This window comes from Helicoverpa armigera, chromosome 1, assembly GCF_030705265.1.
Source record: "Helicoverpa armigera isolate CAAS_96S chromosome 1, ASM3070526v1, whole genome shotgun sequence".
Classification (NCBI taxonomy): domain Eukaryota; kingdom Metazoa; phylum Arthropoda; class Insecta; order Lepidoptera; family Noctuidae; genus Helicoverpa; species Helicoverpa armigera.
In genome coordinates this window covers 4841245-4866454 of record NC_087120.1, presented here as the reverse complement: position 1 = coordinate 4866454, position 25210 = coordinate 4841245, and the positions used below count along the sequence as shown (strand labels likewise).

General features: G+C 35.1%; 2 protein-coding genes and 1 long non-coding RNA gene across 4 annotated transcripts in view; 2 read left to right on the top strand and 1 right to left on the bottom strand.

Annotated features, from left to right (window-relative positions):
• The window catches only part of LOC110373021 (inositol polyphosphate-4-phosphatase type I A), a 30245-nt gene extending 17407 nt beyond the window's left edge, over positions 1-12838 (top strand). Inside the window, exons 14-19 of the mRNA XM_049838838.2 lie at positions 739-950; positions 1936-2032; positions 2700-2886; positions 3612-3734; positions 4230-4365; positions 5315-12838. Coding sequence (XP_049694795.2) covers positions 739-950; positions 1936-2032; positions 2700-2886; positions 3612-3734; positions 4230-4365; positions 5315-5447 — 888 coding nt within the window. The 3' untranslated portion in view covers positions 5448-12838. The remainder of the gene's footprint in view (positions 1-738; positions 951-1935; positions 2033-2699; positions 2887-3611; positions 3735-4229; positions 4366-5314) is intronic.
• Positions 12839-13677: 839 nt separating this feature from the next.
• Positions 13678-20139, bottom strand: LOC135119286 (uncharacterized). 2 transcript variants are annotated; one of them, XR_010278119.1, is made up of 3 exons: positions 19976-20139; positions 14926-14985; positions 13678-13936 (listed from the first exon to the last, which is right to left on the bottom strand). It is a non-coding gene; the product is annotated as an uncharacterized LOC135119286 (long non-coding RNA). The 2 variants fall into 2 exon arrangements; XR_010278121.1 differs by lacking the exon at positions 19976-20139 and adding an exon at positions 17982-18770.
• Positions 14164-25185, top strand: LOC110373009 (probable NADH dehydrogenase [ubiquinone] 1 alpha subcomplex subunit 12). The gene is made up of 4 exons (XM_021330094.3): positions 14164-14625; positions 16492-16617; positions 21970-22162; positions 25034-25185. Exons 1-4 carry the CDS (start codon positions 14518-14520, stop codon positions 25066-25068), a joined length of 462 nt encoding a protein of 153 aa, XP_021185769.3. The 5' UTR covers positions 14164-14517; the 3' UTR covers positions 25069-25185.
• Positions 25186-25210: the final 25 nt, after the last annotated feature.

The following is a 25210-nucleotide window of genomic DNA, read 5'->3' as shown; positions in this document are numbered from 1 at the left end:
TGGTCACGAGTGGACTCCACTAATCGCTTACTGATTTCTCGAAAGAGTCTGTGGGCACTTGGGCCCCATGGCTTTTCATTGACTAATTCCAGTTACTAAAATCAAAAAGGGAATTTTACATTTGTTTTGACTCCAAATCAATATAAAAAGTGCGAGATATATTGTCGTTCTGCTAAGGCCCCAGTTCACAGACAACACAAACGTCCATGTTTTCTTAAAACAACTGTTTATCATGAATTTTCACGTTTAATTTTAAAAGTAAACAGTTCACAGTTGTTTTAAGAAAACCGTCGTTCATGTCGTCTGTAATCTTAGCCTAAAGGTGCTAGTAGCGCATGTTGAGGCACATGCGCAGGTTGCATTTTAAAAACATGCGGGTCCAGCGACTCGCGCATGTACCAAAGCAAAATACCCACCCGCGTGCTCTTGTCACTGTTGTTAACTTGCTCCGGCTACATGCAGCGTGTAGACTCACCCTTAGCTTAAGCCTTAGCCTAAGGCCGCGAACGCACAGGCAGGTGGCTTGCTTAGCGCCTAGTGTCTAGCGCGTCACCTAGCGAGTAGCCCAGTAAAACGAACGTTCTAAAATGAACGCGACCGGCTGCACTGCGCGCTTAGCGCCTAGCTAGTCGAATAGCCAGGATGAAAGCCGCTAGGCACTAGGCGCTAAGCAAGCCACCTGCCTGTGCGTTCGCGGCCTAAGTATACTATAATAACAGTTACATGTTCCTATTCCAGCTATCAACAGTAACAGCAGGCCTCCTATGCTGGCTGTGTTCGATGCCGGGTGACGTTGTAGCAAAACTCCTCAGTTCGGGCCTAGGCCCTCTCTGTGGTTTCGAAGGCCTGCTCAGTCTATATTCTACTGAGAAGGCCATGTGGGGCGACATGGTGGTAGCAGTTGAAGATCTACAAACTGTCGTGTTCACCCTCACTAAAGTTGGACATAGGTAAGGATTCTTCTGCTTCCTTCTGCCCTGAGTGCCTAGTGCGAGTTTTGCAAGTTAACTTTCTCGAAGCGAAAATTATCATACTACTTAATCACGTAGCACTAATCTTATCTTAGAATTGTTTATTTCGTAAAGACTGTCATCGGTACTTGGTCGAATAACACTCGCGCTCACTTTTGTGAATGGCAAAATGAATGAAGATGTAACCTAAATCATGTGGAGTAGCATACGACTCTTTATTTCAATAGAGTTATAATTTGTACGTATCGAGGGCGTTTGCTTACAAAACTCGTAATGAGCACTCTGTTCCCAATTTTTTTTGAGGTCTGCGCAATAAGTTTTCCGCTTCCACTCTTCCCTGTCACTCCTCATACTGACTCATTCCTTTCCTATTCACGTCATCTTTCAGACCATTAACAACTCTTACCCTATCAAACACTCTCTTTACATACGTAGGTAAGTATTGAATATCAAAAAATGTACGCCGTTTGAGTAGTCACTAAAGGCAAACAATCTTGATAAGTCTTTATACACAAATGCATATTAAACAAATAAACTACTGCTTTAAGTAATGATTCAATTGATTAACTAATTGTCATTATTGCATTTACATAGATATTTAGCCCCATATCACTTTTGAATCGAGTTTTTAAATAATAAGTACATATCAGGATTGTTTATGTTTAGTTAAGTCTTCACTCAGTGGAAACTGCTTTCCATAACCGTTACTTACATAGGAGTAAACATTGGATAAAACATAGCCTGTATTACACGAGGGTGTCCCAATCGTGAAAGATTTCTAATCGGTTTAGTGGTTCCAGGAGCCTTTAGGGTACAAATAAATAAATAAAAACAATAAAGAAAGGGAGAATTGGTTTGGTTGATCGAGATATTCACATGAAGGCCCGATCTAAACAAAACCTCCTTGAATTTGATACCGATGCAAATCAACAGTTTGTATAACATATTATTTATATATTTTCAGCAATACAGCAGTGCCACATGTGTCGGGAACAAGGGGTGCTCTTACCGTCTTCATTCCTATATCTGATTCACTTTACACCAAGTTCACATCTAAAGAGGTAAGTTCATCAATAAAACCATTATTACAAGGAGTTACACCATAAAAGTTATTAACTATTTTAGTTGTCAAATCACCGATTTGCCCAATGGGCGGCAAGCTTACTAGTTGGTTATGGTTTGACTAACGTTGAGTAGTGCAACCTACCCTTAAATATTCATAATTATTATATGGTTTCATCCGCATCCCGTGGGAAATGCTGCCCGCAACAGAATAAAATATAGCCTATGTTACTCGCAGATAAAGTAGCTTCGTAATAGTGGAAGAATTTTAAAAACCGATCCAGTTCTTTTTGAGTTTATCCATTAAAAACAAACAAGCAAAGTTTTTCTCTATAATATTAGTATGGATATGTCATCTTTTGTATAGCTAATATGGTATTGTTGTTACGGTTATCATAAACTGTAAGTATCATTCGAATATAAGCTGCGGCGTTGTCTGCCTTTAGCAGCTGTGTCACAGAACTGGTAAAATAGGTTTTGTGTGTCATAAAACACTTTTTTTCCTTATAAAAATTCAACATTAAACAATCCAATACACACTTAGTCAAATGATAAAAAGCTGAGTTCTGAGGTTCTCAAAACCTTAAGCAACACAGAAAGTCTCTTTAAAACCTTATTATATAACCACAAAAATACTTATTTATACCAATTTTAAACATTTTCCAGCATCTATCCTTCACAATAACGGCCGTATTCTTCAATATCGGTGTTAATGAAAAGGCGACGTTGGCCGAAGCTTTGGGTGAAACTACACCACAGTATCATTCCAACAGCGATAATCTGGATCGACTGAACAAGTACTATCATAAGTACAGCAAAATATTCCCCACTGATCACATGGCGGCCAGCAGAGGTTAGTCCTGACTTGTTACTAAGGCTGCCCGCCCGCGTCCGATAATCGGTGACCGATTTTTTGTAGTAGTAAACTGGAACACGCTGATAGTAATATTGCAACGCACACGTCCCACAAAGAAAAGTCGGTCAGAAAAGCCTTGAAAGAACGTCCTACGAAAAAATCAGCCTGATAAATCGGATCTAAAAAATGATCGGGCCTAAAAATGTCAGACGTGGACGGGTAGCCTAAAATAGTATTATAATGTGGTTTTACCTGCGTGTCAAGAGATGTACTTCCAACGCGCAGATAATAAATGTCCTTTTTCCTAGACAATAAATACTTCGCCTGTACTTGTACAAAACTTCCTCAAAATAACACGGTGACGAAAGCGTACGGCGTCAGACAGAATAACTTTCTACTCTTCCTTTTTACTAAATTTTTAAATATGAACTTACAAATGCGAACGCAGCTTCGTCTCTCTAACCGTCAGTTGCAGAAAGATCTACTAAGTTATAACTTCATTAAATCTATTGCTGACATTTTCGTTGTCAACAAAGTAAAAAGTGTCATCAAAAGATTTAATTAAGCTTTAACTTTAATAGATCTTTCGGCAACTGACGGTATATTTCCGGCTTTTACGCCAAGAGTACTGTTATCTTCACCAATGTCAATGAAATTAGGTACACAGAACATTCAATGTCACAAAGCACACAAAATTTACTCAGTTCTTCCTTATATTTCAGCATCATCAAGAACTAAGCCACTGGAAGAAGTTATGGAGACTTTGAGGATATGCGTGCACAAGAAGGTTCCCAAGAACGTTGAAGTACTACATCTGGCATCGTTAGCAACCAGACTTATGAATGGTAACAATATAAGTGCATTTACCTACATGTAATACTCTCTGTCCACATTGTAACCTGATTCCTGAGGGAATTACTTTGTGAACGAAGACTTATATGTGTATTCTTACGTATAAGCTGTGTTACTGTAAAGTTTCATGAAGTTTTTGAGTAAATCAATAAAATCATAATCTCCCGAGCCTTTTCCCAACTATGTTGGGTTCGGCTTCCAGTCTAACAGGATTCAGCTGAGTACCAGTGTTTTACAAGAATCGACTGCCTATCTGACCTCCTCAACCCAGTTACTGGGGCTGAGTCAATCATCAACAAACATTAAAAAAATACTATCTTTGTAATAGTGCAGATCTATAATAATTTTTGCTTCCAAATCATGTATAGTTAATTCTTTCAATAAATGGTGACTCGCAAATATTTAATTGTAAATACTGAAATACATATCATTCAAGTTTTACATCTACAAAGAAATATACAACTTAAACTCCCATTTCTCAATTTCAGGTGTAAGATTCACATCGTGTAAAAGTGCAAAGGATAGAACAGGAATGTCGGTGACTCTAGAACAATGCTCCATTCTCGCTTCTGAGTACCATTTAGCTGAACACGAGATGAAGAAAGCTCTGAGCATTATGAGAAGGTAAGATATCTAAATATATAAAACTCAAAGGTGACTGACTGACTGACTGACTGACATAGTGATCTATCAACGCACAGCTGAAACCACTGGACGGATCGGGCTGAAATTTGGCATGCAGGTAGATGTTACGACGTAGGCATCCGCTAAGAAAGGGTTTTGATCAATTCTACCCCCAAGGGGATAAAATAGGGGATGAAAGTTTGTATGAAACTTGCCCACGCAGACGAAGTTGCGGGCAACAGCTAGTTCTTTATAAAATTATATTTGGTGGGGAGTTTGTTCCACCACTTCCGCTTCTTCCCAGCAAAAACACATAAGAAGTGCTGAAGGGCGGGCGTTTTGAGGGCTGTCTTTTGTAAAAATTACCTTTAAAAAATGCTGATTTTCAGCCTACTTTGAATAAATGAATAAACTTTTTATTTTTATTAACTACGGCATTTTCGCTCTGTTTTCTGAGTGATCTTCGTCACCTAGTCGGATAATGCTAGTTTATAAAGTTGTAAGTTTCTTCAGGATTCCATCTGTATTTCGCTAATGTTCATCAGAATTGGTAATATACAGTACAGTTCCATAGCAAAATTGCAATAGATTTTATAGCTCGAGGCTCTTGCCAATCTTTTTGTCGTCACAGATCGTTGAGCATAACGGTGTGTGGTTTATTAGGCTAGAACTATACTAGCATAGAATATCATAATTATGCAGCAAATGCAGATATTGTATAGTAACGTATTCCTTGTGAGAATGAACACACTATGTACTTTGTAGATGCACGCCATCATGCATGAACGGCTAGACCGATTAAGCTGAAAATTATAGGGGACGTAGCTCAAATCCTACTACGGCTACGCTAAGCAGTTATCTCGGGCCGCGGGTGAAACTGCGACTGGAAGCTAGTTTGCTAAAAAACTGTTTTAACAAAATATCTCATGTATTCTAATATTATTTTCAGTGACGGCTGTCGTAGAGAGAACACGCAGAAAAACATAGGCATCAGAAAATACGCTTTCACAAAGAAACAAGTGATGGCGCTTCCACTAGACTACAGACCTCCGGCAGGTACTTACGGCTCCACTCAAACGTAAAGGTATCTTAACGACTAAGGGCCCTTCCCAATTATCGATCTATCTCTTGTTTTCCTTACTAAAGATATGACATTGTATGGGGCTAATGTCAAAATCTATCTCCGGTAAGCAAATTAAAAGTTGGATGGAATATTGGGAACCGCCATAAACTTACCATGGTCGTGACAATCTAATGTTCCTCATATCATTTGGTTTTGTTTTTGTTGTATAAGGCCTGATTTTCCAGTTGTTGAACTATTTGTCAGTCGAGTAAATATGATGTTTACCGAAAGTAAAAGTCTACTAAAATGGGCTTTGCGATCTGAATTTTCAATGAGTAGATAAAACTTTATAAATACCATTAATAAAATGGTTGAAAAGTTTGGAAAATATGTTTGCACTGTCATGATAAATCTACAAATAAAAGCGGTTTAAAAACTGGAAAATTAGTCCTAGATCAATTGCATAGTATCTTCTATCTAGATTAGGAAACAAAATCTATCTCGGCTAAAATCATTCAAAATCAAACCAGTTTGCGATAACTTAGGATCAAAAACTCGATGAATATAAACAATGTCTGAGGTGATGATGCAGTGATATTAAAATATAATAAAAAACCAGTAGTTTTTACTATTGTATTCAAATTGTATTTAGCCAGTATAACAAGCAGGTTGTAATAGAGTTGTAATCTAAAACACAAAATATTTATCTAGGAACATTGAAATAGTTAAGAGACGTATATATTTAACTATGGATGAACCAATTCAAGCGTGGTATTATTATTTATTAGTAGCTATGCTGCGATTAACCGAATATATTAAAGGTCGTAGCACACATGTCAACTTGTCCCGATTAGTGTTCGTTGCAGTAAAGAGTTCCATACAAATGATACTGAACGGCTCATGAAGGAAGGAAAGACAGTGGAGATGCCAAAAGGAAGATAGGTTGCTAGAACTAACGAGACGTTCGGATTCCTTGTCAAATCAAAACCAATTTATCAAAGATGTTTCTTGATTGGTTGGTGATTTTACTTTGAAAATAATGGGCGGGTTCCATAGAAGGCATGTAAGGGCGGAGCTAATAACGTTCCTCACTCGAACACCTGCATTATGATGCGTTACTTTCTTATGGGATTTTGCGAGATGACATCTCCACCAGTCATTTTGTTCTCCGTGGGACGGCTCGAGTTGACACGCTTAAAATCCATGTCGGAGTTGATGTGTTACGACCCTTGTTAAGATAGAATAGACGTCTTCTAGGCGAATATTAGATATGTATGGTTATTTCGCCACGATATATAAAAACCGACTATTCTATAACCGATTCCACTTAAAATCCTAGTCAACATCGATTTATTATCGAAATTGCAACTTTATGGATTGATTGTTCATATTTATTTTTACTTTATTTTTGCGGGAACTTTAACAAAAGTACTTAAAGACGTGATGATCTTGTTCCCAGAACCAGATATTTTTTTTTATATACTACAAATATTATAGACTGTCGCTAGTATACTTGGGTTACAATATAATATTACATATTTTTGAGAGTATTTAGTTTACTTATTAAGTTTTCTTGGATCGCTAGTTTTTTTTAGTATTAAAGACTTTATATTGAAAGGATAAACCGCTGCGGACTTTGTAAATCTTGTATATTCTTAGTAGGGTCACTCCTTAGTACATTAGAATATATCATTAATACATTTTTTGGCTATAGTATGTTTAGTTTTTTTATTTTCTTTAACACAAAGATAAAGTAGGTTCAGTACCTAAAATACGTCATCTGTAAATATCTGAAAATAACTTAATTTAGAAAAAGGAGTTTATCTTTAATTTTGTCATTAAAAAGTTTTGACATCGAACTGTACTGAACTTTATAATAGTTATTTATAACGACGATATAGACCAAAATCTTCCAACGTAGTTGCCAACAAAATGTATTACTTAAATAGTTGATTTATAAACTATTTTTCATTGTTATACAATATTGAGAATTGTGAAACCTGTATATTTATTGTTTGGGAGTTTTTTTAAGTCAAAGATGGATTGGTGTTATGCCGATACATCAAGTTTAAGGGATGTGCAAAATTAATGTCATAGTCAGGCATAAATGAACATTTGGGTACAGTTACTACCACAGATAACGAGGGGTTCGGCACATTTATTTTATATGACAAACATATGCGTAAAAAGTTTATATAGGTACTTTTGCATTCATCTCTTCTCAAAGCAACCGGCATTAATTTTGCCTTACATAGCTAAATATTCGTAGTGACCAAAGGTCAAATACAGTATAACAAAAAAAGTGGCTCCCATGCCTTGTTTTTTGCATTATCATTGGGGCTCTTCCTCTTAGCTTCAGACCGTACATAGTTCATTCATATACAAAGATAGTTGTGCAACATACATTTATTTTAATAGCAGAGTAAGCGCCCTGATTAATTTCAGATCATGTTATGACATGTTTAATCTATGTATATTCCAGTACTGAAAAGAAATGGAAATATTTGTTTGATATAATTCCCATTCCGACCCTTCGTAGCACTGTGTTGTAGGATCGAATTTGTCGTAATACGGACTCAAGTGTCCCATATTTAGAGTACCTTATAGTTATTCAAGCAGTATTCAGTATCAATTTAATCTTCCATAGTAATAGTGCCAAAATATATTGAATAGATTAACAGATATTAACAACGTACTTACACTTTACAATATGTTAGAAGTATTACCAAGTAACAATAGATTTTTCCACATCTATACAATTGTAGATATAATTTATATCCGAAGAAAACGCACTTAGTGAGAGTTTGTATGAAGTTGTGGTGAATTCAAGTGAAACGAAACATATTCCGTTTTTTTTTTATTTATTCAGTCATCAAAAGTTGTACTTACTGTAAACCGCAATGTGTTGCAGAGAATTTATATTGTACACCGCCGAAATCGACATATACTGTCAAATGCGAAACTAATGCTTTAATAGAAATTTACTTAGAAATGAAATGAATATGTCACTAGTTCAATAAAATGCAGGCACGGTAGTAAAGCTACTCTTTGGAGCGATTGGTTAACGACATTTTCACAGTTAGAAAGCGTAAAGGCTGACATCAATAACAAAAATAAACTATTACTGTGACTATTGTCGCATTGTCCGTGCGTTTGGGTAGCCTAGACAACATTCAGTAGCGCAAGTAGTACACATAGATAAACATAATAATATAGGTAAATATGCAATCGACTGAAGATGATTTTCTCTAGAAGCAGTAAATACTTAACCGCTGGGGACGCATCAGTAGATATTTATATATGTAGAATATATTGAGCGATTTAAAGTAGTGAAAAAACTTAGTGCCGCGGGCGGTACCCCTTCTCTGTGATAACGAGCCAAATTAAACAGTTTAAACAGATATTTTTGTATAGCATATAATCGAAGTTGTTATAAAAAGTCCAAGATGTAACCTCAAGTTAAAAGGTTATGTCGAGGGACTGCAATTGTTCAAAATAGACGCTTTCCACATACATATATTATTGTAGATTTACCACATATAATGATAGAATTTTAACGCAAATGCTTCCATCAAAGTTGAAAAGATGTTAATGTTACAACTGTCTACTACACTGTAGGTAATTATAGAAACACCAACAACTATACATTGTTAGCTTTGGTAGATTTTCAAGTTTATATCAGTCATCTTTGTCCCCAGCGGAGTAATTGAAAACTCTTTGGTCTTAATCCCTTTATAGCTTTCCTTCTAGGAAAAATCACTATAAGTACCTCTTGATTTAAATTGATTGTTACTACTGTTATATGACTACTTGACTTTGACCTGACTACTTTTATGGTGAGTTGCACCATTAACTATAATGATAACCACACCATTTGAGTTGTCAAATCGCCGACTTGACCAATGGGCGGTAAGTTTACGGCTGGTTATGGTTTGATTTTCGTTATAGCTGAATGGTGCAACTCACCCTTTGCATTCTATTGCTAGTATTAAAGAATTAAGTTGTATTCTACTTCTAATAGTATCTTCTACTATAAGTTACTTACCTATTTTTACTAGTATTCCACTACAAACTACTGTTATTTCTTCTTAGTTGATATACGTCAGAAACATGTGTTTCAGATTTGTCTTTTTTCTTCGAAACTGTTGGTTCTTTTTAATATTTATTTCGGAGTTAACTTTTCCAAATATTATTATTTATTACGTATTTCTCGTAGCGGGTAATTAGTAAAGATAGTTTGTAGATGTCGGGGCAAAATATTGTATGGTTTATTACCGGAATATAACGGACATGATAAAGTTATAGGATGTTCTATCTTTTTGTGTAAACAAAACTACCTTTTTTTGTACCTCTGTAGCAAGACTTTAAAACCTTGTAATTTCCTTTGGTTTCAATATATTTTAATTTCTTCTTCTAAACGTACATTTTTGTAGCTTTATGTGTAAATATGTTTGTATTTAGTGTAACATCGATGTAAGTGGCGTTCGCTACATTTAGGATTAGTTGTATGTATATAAAATGCGCTGTTTTGTCATATTAACACTATATTACATATATTATCTTTCTTATAAATTATTATTTACATGAAATGAATGGCATATGAAACGATTTTTTTGTACTTTATGTCTTGTCGATAAATATTTATGCAATATTTATTAAAATATAAAAATATATTCTATTAACTACAATGTCAATATTAACTCATATCTCATTCATAATTGGGTAGAGTTTCTAGATTTCGAAAGTGGTTTAAATCTCAATATGCAATTCTTAACATATGGAGTAAGTTAAGAGTATTGATGTATGTACTGACGAACAACGAAGTTTTTGCAATTAATTTATAAAGGGAAATATTTTATACTGATTAGGTTATAAATCATATGCATTCCAGCAAACAAGAACTTAGAATTTTTAAATTCTAACGTTGCATTGCTTTAGTCTTATTGGTAAAAAAATACACTTGGTGATTTCGCCAGCTATTTACAATTATACTTTAGTAAAGTGATTTTTTGTAAGCTCTTTTCTTAATTTCACAAACGTAGTCCGAAAGTCATTACTGTGCAATATTTTAAAAGGGAAACAAAGTGCCTCTTAAGCCACATGCGATTCAAATTAACTGATACTCGTACATCGAGATATGTGTAGTAATAATATTTTTTACTCAAAGTTTCAAAGTGACTATGACTTAATACTAATGTAAATAAAACGAATCCCGCAGTGTTAAAATGACAAAACAACGTGATAATAAAATATGTCTTTGTTGTGCGTTGGCGATCCACTACAGGGATCCATTGGATGGTCATTTATCAACTCCAGTTGTTTTGAGCCCTCTCTAGACAATCAATAAAATTGCGCAACATTACGATCACTGCAAAATCAACCGAGTAGTGATAATGTTGAAGATTGCGCAATGGTTTTTATTGTAATATTGCACAATGTTCAATTGTTCGTCTAGGGGACGCCTTACGTAGGAATGTCTATGTGAGTTGTTTGAAATTTCACCTCAGCTTCAACCTCTTTAGCGGGCCGCCAACGGATTGCCAATAACTACGTATAATTAATTTAACAGTAAAGTGTTATACCTCAATCAGTATTACACATTTTGGTAAAAAAATACAATCATTATATTTATTTGGAACGTTCTTTACTTTAGTGTAACATAATGTAGTTACTTTATGTACATATGTGTAATGTACTTTCTTTATATCAATCTGTGTAATTATGTGTTTAGTTTGCCACTCTGTAAAGGTGGTACACGTATTACTAGCTTATTTTCGTTTTACCCTTAGTCTGTCCGCGATGTACTCAAAAACCTTCTATTTGAAGTCTTCATTTCTTAGGAGTGCTAAATAAAGGGGTCGTGCTGAGTCCCACTTGCTTTTGTTTTAACGAAGAGTTTGGCCTCGTCGGAAAACCGAGCGTAAGGTATCCATTACTGTGTACTTACTGTGGTAGAGATACGTAGCCCGCCTTAATACTTAACAGAACGTGTACAGCGTGTACCATACATATGTATCCTTATAATGCGGATTTCCATAACCTATCTGTGAGTTGTGTTGCGATTACTGATTGAGTTTTGACATTAGCTCCATATAAATTATGTCAAGTATTTAGGATAGATAGGTTCTAGAAATCCACTTTTAGTATTACATAATTCCAAACCTGGACTGTATTGTACTACTAAGACTTAAGAAGATTATGTAAAAAGAAAAGTTTAGGAGATAATTCATCTAAACAAAAGAGGGTTTTCTGCTGAATCCGTTTCGGGAGAAACGCCATATTTAAAAGTGCTATAGTTTATTCTTTTTGTAATTTACTCATTTTTTTAGATTATATTTTCAAGTAAATGTTTACGTTATGTTATGTGGTTATATTTGTCCATTTTTAAAACACGCTGTGTGTGTGTTTTTTAAATATTTCACAATTCTGATTGTACTTAATTATTACCTACTCTAGTTACTTAAAATTAATGTTGTGTTTGTATAAATGGGGTAACTATGTGCCATCCGGAGTTTAGAGATTTTTTGGTACAAATTATTGTAATTTTTCTTTTATAATTTATTTAGACTTAACTGTAATATAAGGGTGAATTGAAAGTAGGATTCAGCTAGGCCAAAATTATAAACGTTACATATAGGAATGGAGGAGTTGAAATCTTAGCGTACAAAAAGTTAGCATCGAATTCCTATTAAAACCTGACTTGCGTCATTAAACGATAGCTGGGATGTTTTTCGAAAAATACGTTATTGTTGTGCATATTATGGTGAATTATTTCTGTATAAAATATTTTCCGGAGCTGGGGTTTTCTTAAAGGTTGTTACGTGTTTTAAACTAACGTTGATTCTAACTAAACATTAGTATTTTTGTTATCCTGGCTGTCTCCTCATGTTATCATAAATAAGTTTACTTCGCACTGGAGAATGTCTTCCCAATTAAAAGGCTTTATTTAATTTGTTTAAAGTATTCATTATATTATTTACGAAGTGTTGTAATATTATGTACCTATGTCACTACGCGCGAGCTTTACATGTAGGTATGTTATGATTCTTCTATAAAGAGTGCTTATCCATTCATGTTAATATAGAGCTATATACTTAACAATATTGACTGAATCATTTTATTAATAACATCTTTGTAATATTCACTTAATTAAGATGATGGAACTTGGGCTGTCAAATCTATCGATATCTTTGAATAACATTTTCATTATGAATTAAAGAGATAGAAGGGTAATGGTTCAGACATTAAGAAAATTGTATCAGTCTTTATTTTGTCGAATTCAGAAAACACGTGAAGCTCGCGCCACGATTAGCAAGAGATCTGTCATTATATAGTTCGTTCTTATTTCTGGATTAGGCTGTGAATCTGTATGTGAATCAAGTGATTAATAATAAATTATTACGTTGCTTTCTTCGGGTTTTCTTTACAAATTCCCTTTTCCTTAGAAGAGTTCTGCCTTCTGCTAAGCCTTTTTTCCAACTATGTTGTGGTCGGTTTCCAGTCTGACCGGGTGCAGCTGAGTACCAGTATTTTACAAGGAGGGACTGCCTTTCTGACCTCAACCCAGTTACCTGAACAAGCTATACCTCTACGTGAGACTGGTTGTCAGACTTACTGGCTTTTGACTATCTGCAACGACTGCCAAAGATGTTCAAATGACAACTGTGACAACCTACAGTTTATCGTGTCCTCGGAAAGAAGGGTTAATAAAATTGATAATTTCTCTAAGCTATTCAGAAAAGAGTAAATTAGACAAAGTATCTTATACATGAACATCTGTTGGTGGATTTTGTACTTTTTAATCGAGTGAGCTGCAAGGCTGCAAGTTCAAGTCCTAGTGTCATAGTTTTCTTTATCAAATACTTACGCCTGATGGCCTCTGACGTGGAATTGCAACGACGACTGCTTATCTGCTACTGAATCCTTGTATGTATGCAATGTAGTACTAGGGGTCGCTGGCTTTACGTGCCCTCCCAGGTAAAGGGCTTACGACACTTTACTTAATTCAGCCGTCTAATTAGGTTTGCCTAATTAAGTTTCTAAATGGTTTAATGAAACCTACCTTCTTATATGCGATTACATTTGTCTGAATTTAGTGACTGAATCATTTAGACGACTGAATTTAGTCAAGTGTAATAAACCCTTAAGAACTGTAGCGCGTAGCACGCTAGGGTACCAGGATACTCGGGGTTTTATTTAAATAAAAATCTTCACTATTTAAACTAAAGTTTTAATTAGGCTCAGAATTGACAATCAAATGAAAAAAAAATAATCTACTCTCTATATTATTTTAAAAGGATATCATTGAAGTTACTACTATTCGAGCAACAACTATAGTTTCTGGAATAGAGCATCCCTGCAAAATCTAATGCATGATCACATTGGTTATCTTCACTTTCCCTCGTACTGATGATGAAGTAGCTCTGCCTGCCATGGACACCATGTTCTAATGAAGATGAAGAAGCTCAGTCATCATGTTATCCCTTCAACTGCTGCATAATTAGGTACCTGTGGGGCAGAGGGGCGACTTTATTAAAAGTTCATTTGATAAAATGCAGAAATTCTTTTTCACTACCTAGTCTTCTTATCGAGTGGGTTTAATCACCTAGCAAGCCCTGGTGTCAGTTTTCTCAAATCTGCCTGGCGGCCTCTGACGTGGAATTGTTACAACGACTGCTACTGAGTAGCATTCGGGGACGCCGGCTTCAAGTCCCTGGCACGGCGGTGTGACACCGCCAACATCCAGACTCCGGGCTGCTTTGTGAAAATTTCAAAAACCCACAGAGCGATTTCGGCCCGTCCTAGGAATCGAACCCGAGACCTCGTGGAAGTCGTGGACAGCAGTGGCGCTATCGACAAGTAGACCAACGAGGCTGTCAACATTTTTTCGCTATTGAAAACTACATATTGGACCTTTATAAATTAAGCAAAAGGTTTCGACCTACATTCAAAATCGTAATTTTATTTGTCATAACTTTTGACGTGACGTTCATGGCAAATTGGCAATAAAAATATTTGATTCGAATAGTAAAATATAATTGATTTAATTTTAATAAATATACAGTAGAATCGGTTATTAAAAATACAAAATGTCGTTCCTTGCATTGGACAAATGGGCAAGGCTCTTCAGGATGATAAAGCAGAGTGGTGGTTTGATGAAAGCTCTGTATAAAATGTGGAGATTCGATGCATTAAAGGTAAGCTGTGAACCCAAGAGATGTCTATCATACATTTGTTACAGCCTTTTTATCGCCCCACTGCTGGGCACAGGCCTCCTCTCATACGGAGACGGATTGAGCATTAATCACCACGCTTGCTCAATGCGGGTTGGTGATATCAGACTTTATAGACCAGGTATCCTCGAGGTGTTTTCCTTCACCTTTTTATTTTATTCCAACGAAAGGCTGACACCAGGTAGGTACGGTAGGTAGGTAACACGTAACACGCTAAGGTCTCTGGGGAATTTAAATAAAAATCTTTTTCAACTTTAAACTTACCTTCTTATGTTGATTTAAGCTCGTTGGCAGAGTTGAAATCTCAGTTTAAAATCTATCTACCTGTGAAGGATAAAAATATTGATATTAATTATTTTTACTAATATTCTTCAAGCACCTAACAAAAACCAAAATTTTTATAATTATCTATCATAACTTTCGGTGATTGAAGTTTTTCTAGATTTTGAAGGAAAATCTTTATTTTCTATTTCCCTCACTATTGCTGCCGCGAAACTGACGACCCTGCTTCTCAAGACGCCGACTGCAGTTTAGTTATACTACAATGTCCTCCGTGGAACATAAGCTTCGCATCCTACGTAGCTTGGAACTTTGGTAGGCGCGCTATATGTACCTACGTCCAGCGAATAGGGATAGCACACCGAAAGCCAACATTGCACACTTCCAGAAACACTCAGACATACCTCGACACAACACAGATACTCAACAACAAAGGCTATAAAACCAGGTAGGTGGGTAGGTTTAGTTTAAAAAGGGTATCAAATTGCGTGAACTGCCGAAACTCATAAAACATGGAACGTCATAAAGAAGGATAAACGTAATCGTAGTCCCAAAAACGATTTCTACCTTACTCAAAGCCCTCAATACCTCAAACAACAAAGTGTCGACACTCATATTCATATTCTTTGTTTCAATGTTAGGGTGCGTCTACACGGCGCATGTAGCTGGAGCAAGTTAACATGCGCAAGTGACAAGTGACAAGAGCAAGCGAGTGGGTATTTTGCTTTGGTACAAGCGCGAATAGCTAGATCCGCACGTTTCTAAATTGCATGTGTCTCAAAATTCGCGAGCTAAGTAGGTACTTGCACCGTGTAGTTGCACCCTTAAAAAGCGAAGTAGAACAACAAATCATCTATCTAAACAGACGGAGAAGGCTACAACGAACTTAGCACAAAAAATATTAGGATATGTGCAAAGAAATTGCGTATGTTATGAACTTATTGTACAATGAGTGTTGCTAGATAAATAGATAACTTTAAAATGTCAATAGTAAAACCGCTTTCCAAAAAGGAGAACAATCTGAAGTAAACAACTATCGCCCAATTAAGTAGTCTAAACAAAACATACCAATTCTGACAAAAATGTTTCTACATTTATTATTGTTTATGGCCTATTTACTGCGAGAAATTTTGTATTATCTGACACCTGGTTTTAATCGAAAATAAGAGGATACAACTAAGTTTAGTCGCCTAAGGCAGGTTAGTCCGGTAATCCGGTTACCTACACCTAGCTGTGACCGGTGAAACCTAGGTTTTACTGCACTTCGGGCTTTATGGTTTTACTAGCTGGTGCCCGCGACTTCGTCTGCGCAGGTTTAGTATTTCGAACAATATGTTTACAAATTGTAGCCTATGTGTTATTCTGATGTATAAGCTATATTATTGTAAAGTTTCATTAAAATCCATTCAGTAGTTTTTGCGTGAAAGAGTAACAAACATCCATACATCCATACATCCATACATACAAACTTTCGCGTTTATAATATTAGTAGGATAAATAACACAAGACACAATGAAAAAAAATTGTCACCAATTATTTATTTCTCCTCAGGATGGTAAATATGTGGGCTGCGATGCGAGTGGTAACAAATACTACACGAACTGTAACTATATGATCGGCCGCAGTCGTTGGGTAGAATACAGTCCCAACGTCAGATGGGCCTATGATGCTAGTCAGGTAAGATTACAAGAAACGTATTCTTTTCAGCCAATCAATTTACCAAAACAAAAAATATAATATACAGGAATGAATTTTATTCAGTGCGCAAACTTTGTCAAATTTTAGTTCAATAAGTTAAATAGATACCTACGTATCTAGACACACGGCAGTGTGTCCGCCAAGTTCGAGCAAAAAAAGCGACACACCGGCCGGGGGTTATATTACACGAACCATTTCGGGCCAAATTCGACCCCCCTGTAACTCAAAATCTATTTTATTTACGCATATCAAATTTCTAGTATCTGTTGAGACCCCCTCACTTATCTAAAATACAAAATTTCATTAATATACCTATTGTAGGTCTTGAGATATTGACGTCAGAAAATCGCTATTTTTACTATACACTCACTGACTGACTGATTCACTGACTCTCTCATCAAAAACCTAGACCACTTCCAATGGTCGTATTGACTTGAAATTTGGCATGGAGGTAGGTCTTTATGTCAAGGTAAAGGGAAAAATCTGAAAATGGCCAAGTGTGAGTCGGTTTCAAAATAATGAAGGTGTTTTATACCCGGTGTAAATTTATACCCCTAAGGAACTAAAACGAACTAAATTTATCTATATTTATATAATATATCTTCGAATGGTACAAAGGTTTGTATTTTAGTCAAAGTAAAGTAAAAATCTGAAAACGGCCAAGTGTGAATCACTTTCGAAAATAACGAATGTGTAACTTTGATCCACGAACATAATATATGATAACATGTCATGTCAGTCAGTTGGTAAATCTAGTCCATTTAGTTAATCTAGTTCATTTCTTTGTAAGAAACATAGTGCATATTAAAAAATCTAAAAGATAGTATAAATGAGACATTTCTTTAACTAACTTCATCATAAGAAAAAAATAAAATAAACAACCTTACAAAAATAAATGAAATCCCACCCAAAACAAAAATGTGAAAGACTGCCAAGTTCGATAAATGGGAATGCTTCGCCTATAAAAGAAGTGAGATCTGAATAAGTACCAAGTTCCATACACATACCTCAGTTAAAAATAGTTACTTTTTAATGATGTTACTTGGCAAGTTTTAATAGAAAATTAAATACTTGATTCATTGCGTTTAGTAGGTTTATAACAAGGTGTATGAAAACTTGCCAAGTAACATCATTAAAAAGTAACTATTTTTAACTGAGGTATGTGTATGGAACTTGGTACTTATTCAGATCTCACTTCTTTTATACTTCGCCTGTAAAAGATTGTACGATCACAGTGGTAATAGTAGGCACGACGGCAACGCGAAACCGGTTTACTGAAGCGAGCGCTGCTCCATATTTTGCTGATTTTAGGGCGGATTAAAAAATGTAAAAAAAATAATTACTGATGATGCCGATATGTTCTGTTAATGTTTCACCCGCGTCTCGAGATGACTGCTTCCCGTAGACGGATGGTGACGAAAACTATCCCATGTCCTTTTCCCGGGTCTAAGCCACGTCCCCTCCAATTTTCAGCTAATCGGTCCAGTCTTTCAAGCGTGATGGCGTGACTAAAGACAATAGGGTATTTTAGTCTAGATGAGAAAAAAATTAAAAGTGTATTACAATGATTGTTTAGAGAAAAAGCAATCGGGAAATGTTAGTTTCACTTCGTAAGGTACATAAATATATTTTTTATTGCAGTTTAAAGTTTTTAGGTTTTTTTATCTGTCTTTGAACACTACGAAATGTCGCCGCCATGCTAATGACGTCATTACGGTAGTAAACAACTTTTAACCAAGTGTTTCTCATATTTATATCCACTGGTACTTGAATCCATAATTTGTCTGGTGTTTTTACACTAGTGTTCTCACATTCAGAAACAACACACCAACGATACGGAGCATAATTACTCATTATTAAAATTTTCAATACATATCAAAATATGTATTACTGACAGCTGTAGTTTGTTTACTAACGTAATGATGTCATGACCAAAAAACAATCATGGCGTCCGTTGTGTGCCACGTTTTCGCGAAATACGCGCGAAATTTGAAATTATGATAAAACAATTAATTTATATTCGTACATAACGTGAGAAAAAAAAATATTTTTAATTTTTTAGAGATATATTAAGACTAAAGAATTTATTTAAGATATATTTCAAAAATGCATGTAATACCCTATTGAATTTATTTTTTAGGTTGCATGTAGGCAGATAGGTACCTACATAATTCAGACAGTTGATGTAAAAAGGTTAGCTTAACCCAGATATGGATTTTCTTACAGCAAACCTGAGATTGATACAAAAGAATCACGTTTATTTGTTTTTAATAAATATCTTCATGCCGTGATTCGTCACACAGGTGACACAAGGCATAACAAATAGGAAAATAATAAAATACAAACACTGATGATGCATTTCTTTTTAACATTTAAAAACCCTGTACCAATTAGCATTGCCCCAAAATATTATTGCATATTTTAACCTGGAAACGAATTGCCATGGTAGGTACCTATGCGACGAGTAGGCAACGAGGCTTAGGTTCTTGGAGGTAAAGGATTGATAGCGAAAGAAATCAAAATAGTGCAACAAAATTCGAATAAAGTTAAAACAATACTACACAGAAGGGTCACACAATATAAGAAACATGTGATAAATACATACATAATAGGTCATGTTGATGATGTTGATAGGAGATATTACTTAATTTGTGTCTTAAAAACATCCAGCGATGGGCTTAAACAAAAGTTAAAGAAGGGTATGAATTCTTTTACCATGATATGGGGCAGATTTTTACGTAGCCTATTACCTATGTACTTAATTATCATTCCAAACAGAAAACAATTTATGTAACTAACCTGTAATCTGAATCTGAATTGCATAAAATTATCATGAAATTGCACATTTTCACTTACTTTAGTGCTTAAATGACACTGAAAATAAATATTGTAAGATTGCACGGTCATTGTCCAGGTTAAGTACCTACGTAGGTATTCATGTTATTGCAAATATTTAGTAACGATGCACTGATATCCAGCTTTTAAATAACTAAAACTCAGTATCTAATATAACTTCCACTTATTTTCCATAAGAAATCCTTTTAATTTACACTGATAAATGAAAAAACACGGTCACACACAACACACAAACATTATTCAACAACTAGATACGATGAAACTACATAGGCGCATTGGATGTTTTTACACAGTAGCTGTTTTTACAGGTCCATTTTATGGTACACTGTTTTATTCGGCAAAGGCGCACGAATTAGTTCACACTCTCGACAGTATTCTTTATCCATCAATAAAATACCTCCAAGTAGCAATTTGATCATGTAAATGACGTTTTAACATAAATATTCAGGAGTTGAAAAACTATCATAAAATACAAACTTACGGTGTGATATGCGCCGAAAACTGCATAACCCAAACGGAGTTTAAAAACGCAGTTTGCGCATGCGTGACATCTCTTCGACGGTTATGCTGCCCTAGTACTCCAATCCGAAATCAGAACATTCAGAAAATTTGGCGAATTTTACCTTGCGGTACCAGGAGATCATGACTAGCGAGGAGGTCGGTCTTATTTCGTTCGTTTTTTTATAAAAGCGACATCTATGTTCATAAGTAGAAACTATGAAGTTCGTTGGCTTCCTATAAACAATGCGCATGGCTTAGTTTGTCAACGGAACGGTAGATGGCGCTAGTCAATAAGAAGCTGAACATTATCATTATCGAGTAGCAGATGGCGACAGTTGTCATAAAATTATTTCTTTGTTATAATATTTTTGGATAAGAAAGGACACATTGTGTGGGTATGTGAATTCATATTGAAAAGAGAGATACCTATCAAGTTAAAATGTACCATTAGCTAGGTAGCTTTCGGCAGCAGTTTAGCCCGCGTCCCGAGGGAATTATTCCACCCGCCTAATAAGCAATTTAATATTAAAATTGACGCGTTCAAACAAATAAACTTTCTTTATAGGTATTAAAAATTTTACCTGGTCATGAAAGTATTGTGACGGTAGTGAATGAATCTGCACTAAAGATTCTTGTTTGGATAAGAAGTGTCGCCTTGTCGGTTTACTATTTGTTTACCTACCTACATGCTTACTTTTCAGAAGGCAGTGTTTGGTACTTCATGACATGAATGACTATAATTAAGACTATTCTTTATTAAAAGTCTAGTCTAAATCTAGTCTTGCTTAGCGAAGTGGTCGTGCAGCCAAGTAGCTAGATTTCACAAAGAATTACACAAAGATTATAATGTACCTACCCACCTTTGCCATACCTTTTGTTATGAAATAAATGCTTTGACTTTGGAATTTTTTGGACTAAAATATGATAAATGCAGAACATGCTTTTATGGTCATTTGAAGCCTGTAATACAGGCAGGCAAATTAAATTGCGGCATTTTTATTATTTTGAGGATTGAATGTAGATAGGCTCGAGCAGGAAGAAAGATATTTCGAATGATAAGTTTTACCACAGATTACTAAATATATAGCTTAATTGGAGGTTTCAACGTAAACGATAATAAGAATCATCCAGCTTACAACTAAACAAGTGCGAGTCGGACTCGCTCACGAAGGGTTCCGTACGTACCATTTATAAACTGAGCAAAAAAATCACGTTTGTTGTAAGGGAGCCCCCAAAATATTTATTTTATCCTAGTTTTCAGTATTTGTTGTTAGGTATAGCGGCAACAGAAATACATCATCTGTCAAAATTTCAACTCTCTTAGTATCACGGTTCATGAGATACAGCCTGGTCACACACGGACGGACGGACAGAGGAGCGAAAGCAATAAGGTCCCGTTATACCCTTTTACCCGCGTGTTTAATATTGTTAGGAAAGTCTTGCGACGATTTCTACGTGCACTTTTATAACGTCATGAAAATTGGCAGCTGTATGTAGTTCTGATAGCAATACAAATTAGGGTACTGTCAATGAAATCCGAAGATGTACTTATAAAGGTCCAGGTGGAAATCAATTTTGATGACACAACGATCTTTGGAAGATGGTTAAAATTATATACTTACATACCTACAGTAAAGGTTGACCTAATAAAAGTGTGTAAAGAGAATGCGATACTAAGTAAAAAATTAGTAGGTGATGGAAGGGTTAAAAAATAGTGATTTTAATTAAGTCGTCTGTCTCATAAAATACCAATAAAAAATTGCACACATTGCATTAAAAATTCACTTATAACGCATTAAAGGCTGCAAGTAAGGGTACCTACCGTAAAACTTGTACTTACTTAAAAGCGACGTGACACAAAATTCAATTTCATTTTTGTTGTTATTTTTATGTGAAACAAAAAAATACGTGTCGTTATTTTAGGGTTCTAACTACCAACAAATATTTTTGTTCATTCATTGCCATATTTTTCAGGTAACTGCCGAATGGTTCGGTTGGCTTCATTACAAGACAGACAGATTGCCCTGTGAGGACTGCGCGAAATACTCCCTGAACTGCAGTTGCTTTGCCCACGCGTGGCTTCAGCCGTACGTTGAAAATGTGACTGGGACTGAAGAAGCGTACTATCCTTACAGTACTACTAAAGCTCATATCAAAGTTTGGGACGGTAAGCTAACACTGTTGGTGATTTATTTATTTACTAACCGATTTCTCTCGCGTCCCGTGGGAACTACTGCAGGTACTGGGATCAAATATAGCCTATTTTAGACGAGTGTGGCTTTCCAACAGTGAAAGAATTGTTCAAATCGGTTCAGTAGTTTCGGAGCCTTAAGAGTACAAACAAAACAAAAGTATCTTTTCTGTTAATTACATTGTATAGATAGATAGACTTACAATTTGGCTATTTTATTCACTTTAAAAGTAATCAATAGTAACAAGTACGATTTTCTATAAAACTGTTACCACTGACCTGAAGTTGACTGTACCAGCTTACAATATTAACTATTAACTACACTCATGTATTTTCAAGATTTTTCTTATAAAGTTTATCGGTGTAAATCCATCAATTTTTAGCATGTGAATGTTATAAATGGGTATTTAAAAATAGAAGTATCAGAATATTTGATATCACTTTTGGGTCTCATATTTTGCTATTCGATTTTACAATAAGTTAACTGCTCAACTATCTTGAAGTGAATACCTACATAGTTGCCAATTTCGGAGCTGCAAAGTCTTTAACTTGTAGAATTGCGGCTGTTCACTAATTGCTGGAGGCCTATAAGGAAATAATGATCATACCTACCTAGGCAACAGGTCAGAAAAATCATCAGACCCCGAAAGACTAAAAAGTATTGAAGCGGTATAAATGCGTTTGAATATTACCTACATATTTGATTTTGATGATTATTTTTCCGACCCAAATATCGACCAATAGAATTGCACCATTCGACGTCACGTGGTACAACCTACATGGTATTATACTGAAAATTTTTTGAATATTTTCTCTGGTCGTTGCTACGTCAAACTGACAGGTTGTGGCCGACATTTGGGACGGAAAAATAATCTCCCGAATACCACACGAGCTTCATAATTATCTGGCATTTCCCTCAAGGTTCCCTGCAAACAAATAAAGTCGTCAAGTTTTTCAGGAAAAATCACTCGCGCTTCGCGCTCGTGATTTTTTAACCTGAAAAACTTGACTCCTTCATTTGTTTGCAACGAACCTATCGGGAAATACCCGATAATTTTGAAGCTCTTGTGGTATTATAAGTGATTATTCGTCCTGCCAAATGGTATTTCCGCTTGGAATCACTGTAACAAGTTAGGATGGTTCAAAAATATTGCGAGAAAAAGTGACCCAGCGCTTTGCTTGCCTCTCTTCTTGTTTCTGACTTCTGAGCCATTATTAACTCCTTCCACATTCATGTCGTCTTCAAACTATCCTTCCAGCATCCACCGCTTTTTTGGTATAGCTTTCTTGCCCTTCCGTCAGTATATTATGTCAGTAATATTGACGCATTCATACGGAATCCAATCCAATTAATATGAAAACAATTTAAACGTATCAAATGGAACTGAAATAAACAATAAATAGCTTCACTGGCTTCAGTTCCTAGAATTATTGCTTCTACGTTCGGTTTATGTAAAATGTTAAAATAGAATATATGTACCTAAAACATTTTCTATTTTACTATTTCCTCCTCTCTTCTACGTTGCCGTTCTTTACGGGGTCCATAATGTACCCAAATAATCTATGTACGTCTTCATGAAACTTATGGAGTGCAATAAAGTATTGAATTGAATTGAATAGATGATTGCAACTGCATTAGAAATAAGAAGTTTGATTTTAATCATTCCACTTAATTAATGAATCTGGTTAAAAAGAATAGAGAAGAAGAAATTTAATACACGTTTATTATACCCACATACCTAGTGAAGGTTGGATTTATTCTATTCTATTATGTAAATTTTTTCTTTTGAACCACTTTTCCCTTTTAAATTCTCTTTCAATTTGAGCTACTTTTAGGGAAAAATAAATTAAAATCCGTTGCGTTTTTGAACGGTACCTACTAAGATGGGCGGGAAGCGATTAGGTAAATGTTTTTCATGTACGGATAGCGGCTAAATTGTACAACTGGATTTTACTAACTGGAACTGGATTTTACCAGTTATTTATTTTAGAGGGACTTAAATCATTGCAATATGTAGCAGTAAGTGATAACATAATTATACCTATTACTACTATGATTACTGCTATACTTATACTTGTAAGGTACTTATTACTTATAATCCCTCTCTGATTGGATGGATTGAAAAGGTTATGGTAATTATTTCGTTGTATTAGGTAGCCATATTGATTTCTCAACTTCCTCTATCAAAATCAAAATGTTTGAAAAAATTTTGGCAAGACAATTTTTATGAAAAACTTTAATTGTACGATTTTTTTATACCCAAATTGTTACTATTATCAAAAGTTACTAAATAATTATAGGCAACAATTATTAACAAATATTTACAATCTGAGCTGTAAGTACTAAAAATATATATCATTTGCTGATTGTTCCAGTTTCCAATATTTTATCTATCTGTTGTTTTCCTTAGGTACAGTAGACGGCATATAACTTGGCATGAATTTGGGTCCTTTAATAAGTAAGTGTTACTTAGCTTGTACACAGTGCACTACTTAAATGATACAAAAAAGTGGTCCATGTTACCTGTATTGTCCAAGTTACGTGCCGGGAACAATACTAGAAGTTTGACATTACCTGTTTAGGGCTGATGTCAAAATTATATCTTTAGTAATCAAAATAACAGATAATTTCCTACATATAAAATTGGGAACAGCCGTTAACTTAACTAAGTACTCAAATTAACTTTAGTAATCATTCCTTCTGAAATACCTCTCCTGCTTAGGTACCGCATGAACTCTCGAGAGAAGTTAATAATGTCGATCAAAAATCATAGATGGCGCTGCGTTGTCTTGCAAGTAATTTTTTAAATATTGTTTTAATTAAAATAATTTTATTTTTATTTTCAGGTTGTACGGTGACCAATCGTAATAAGGCGGAATAGTGAAACTTAAACTGAATTAAGTAATGATTAATATTATTTTGTTTATGTCCATGGTACCTACATATTATATTTAATTTGTCATAGAAGTATTGTGAATCTTTTGTAGGTACATACTTATTATTTATAAATATAAATTAAAAGT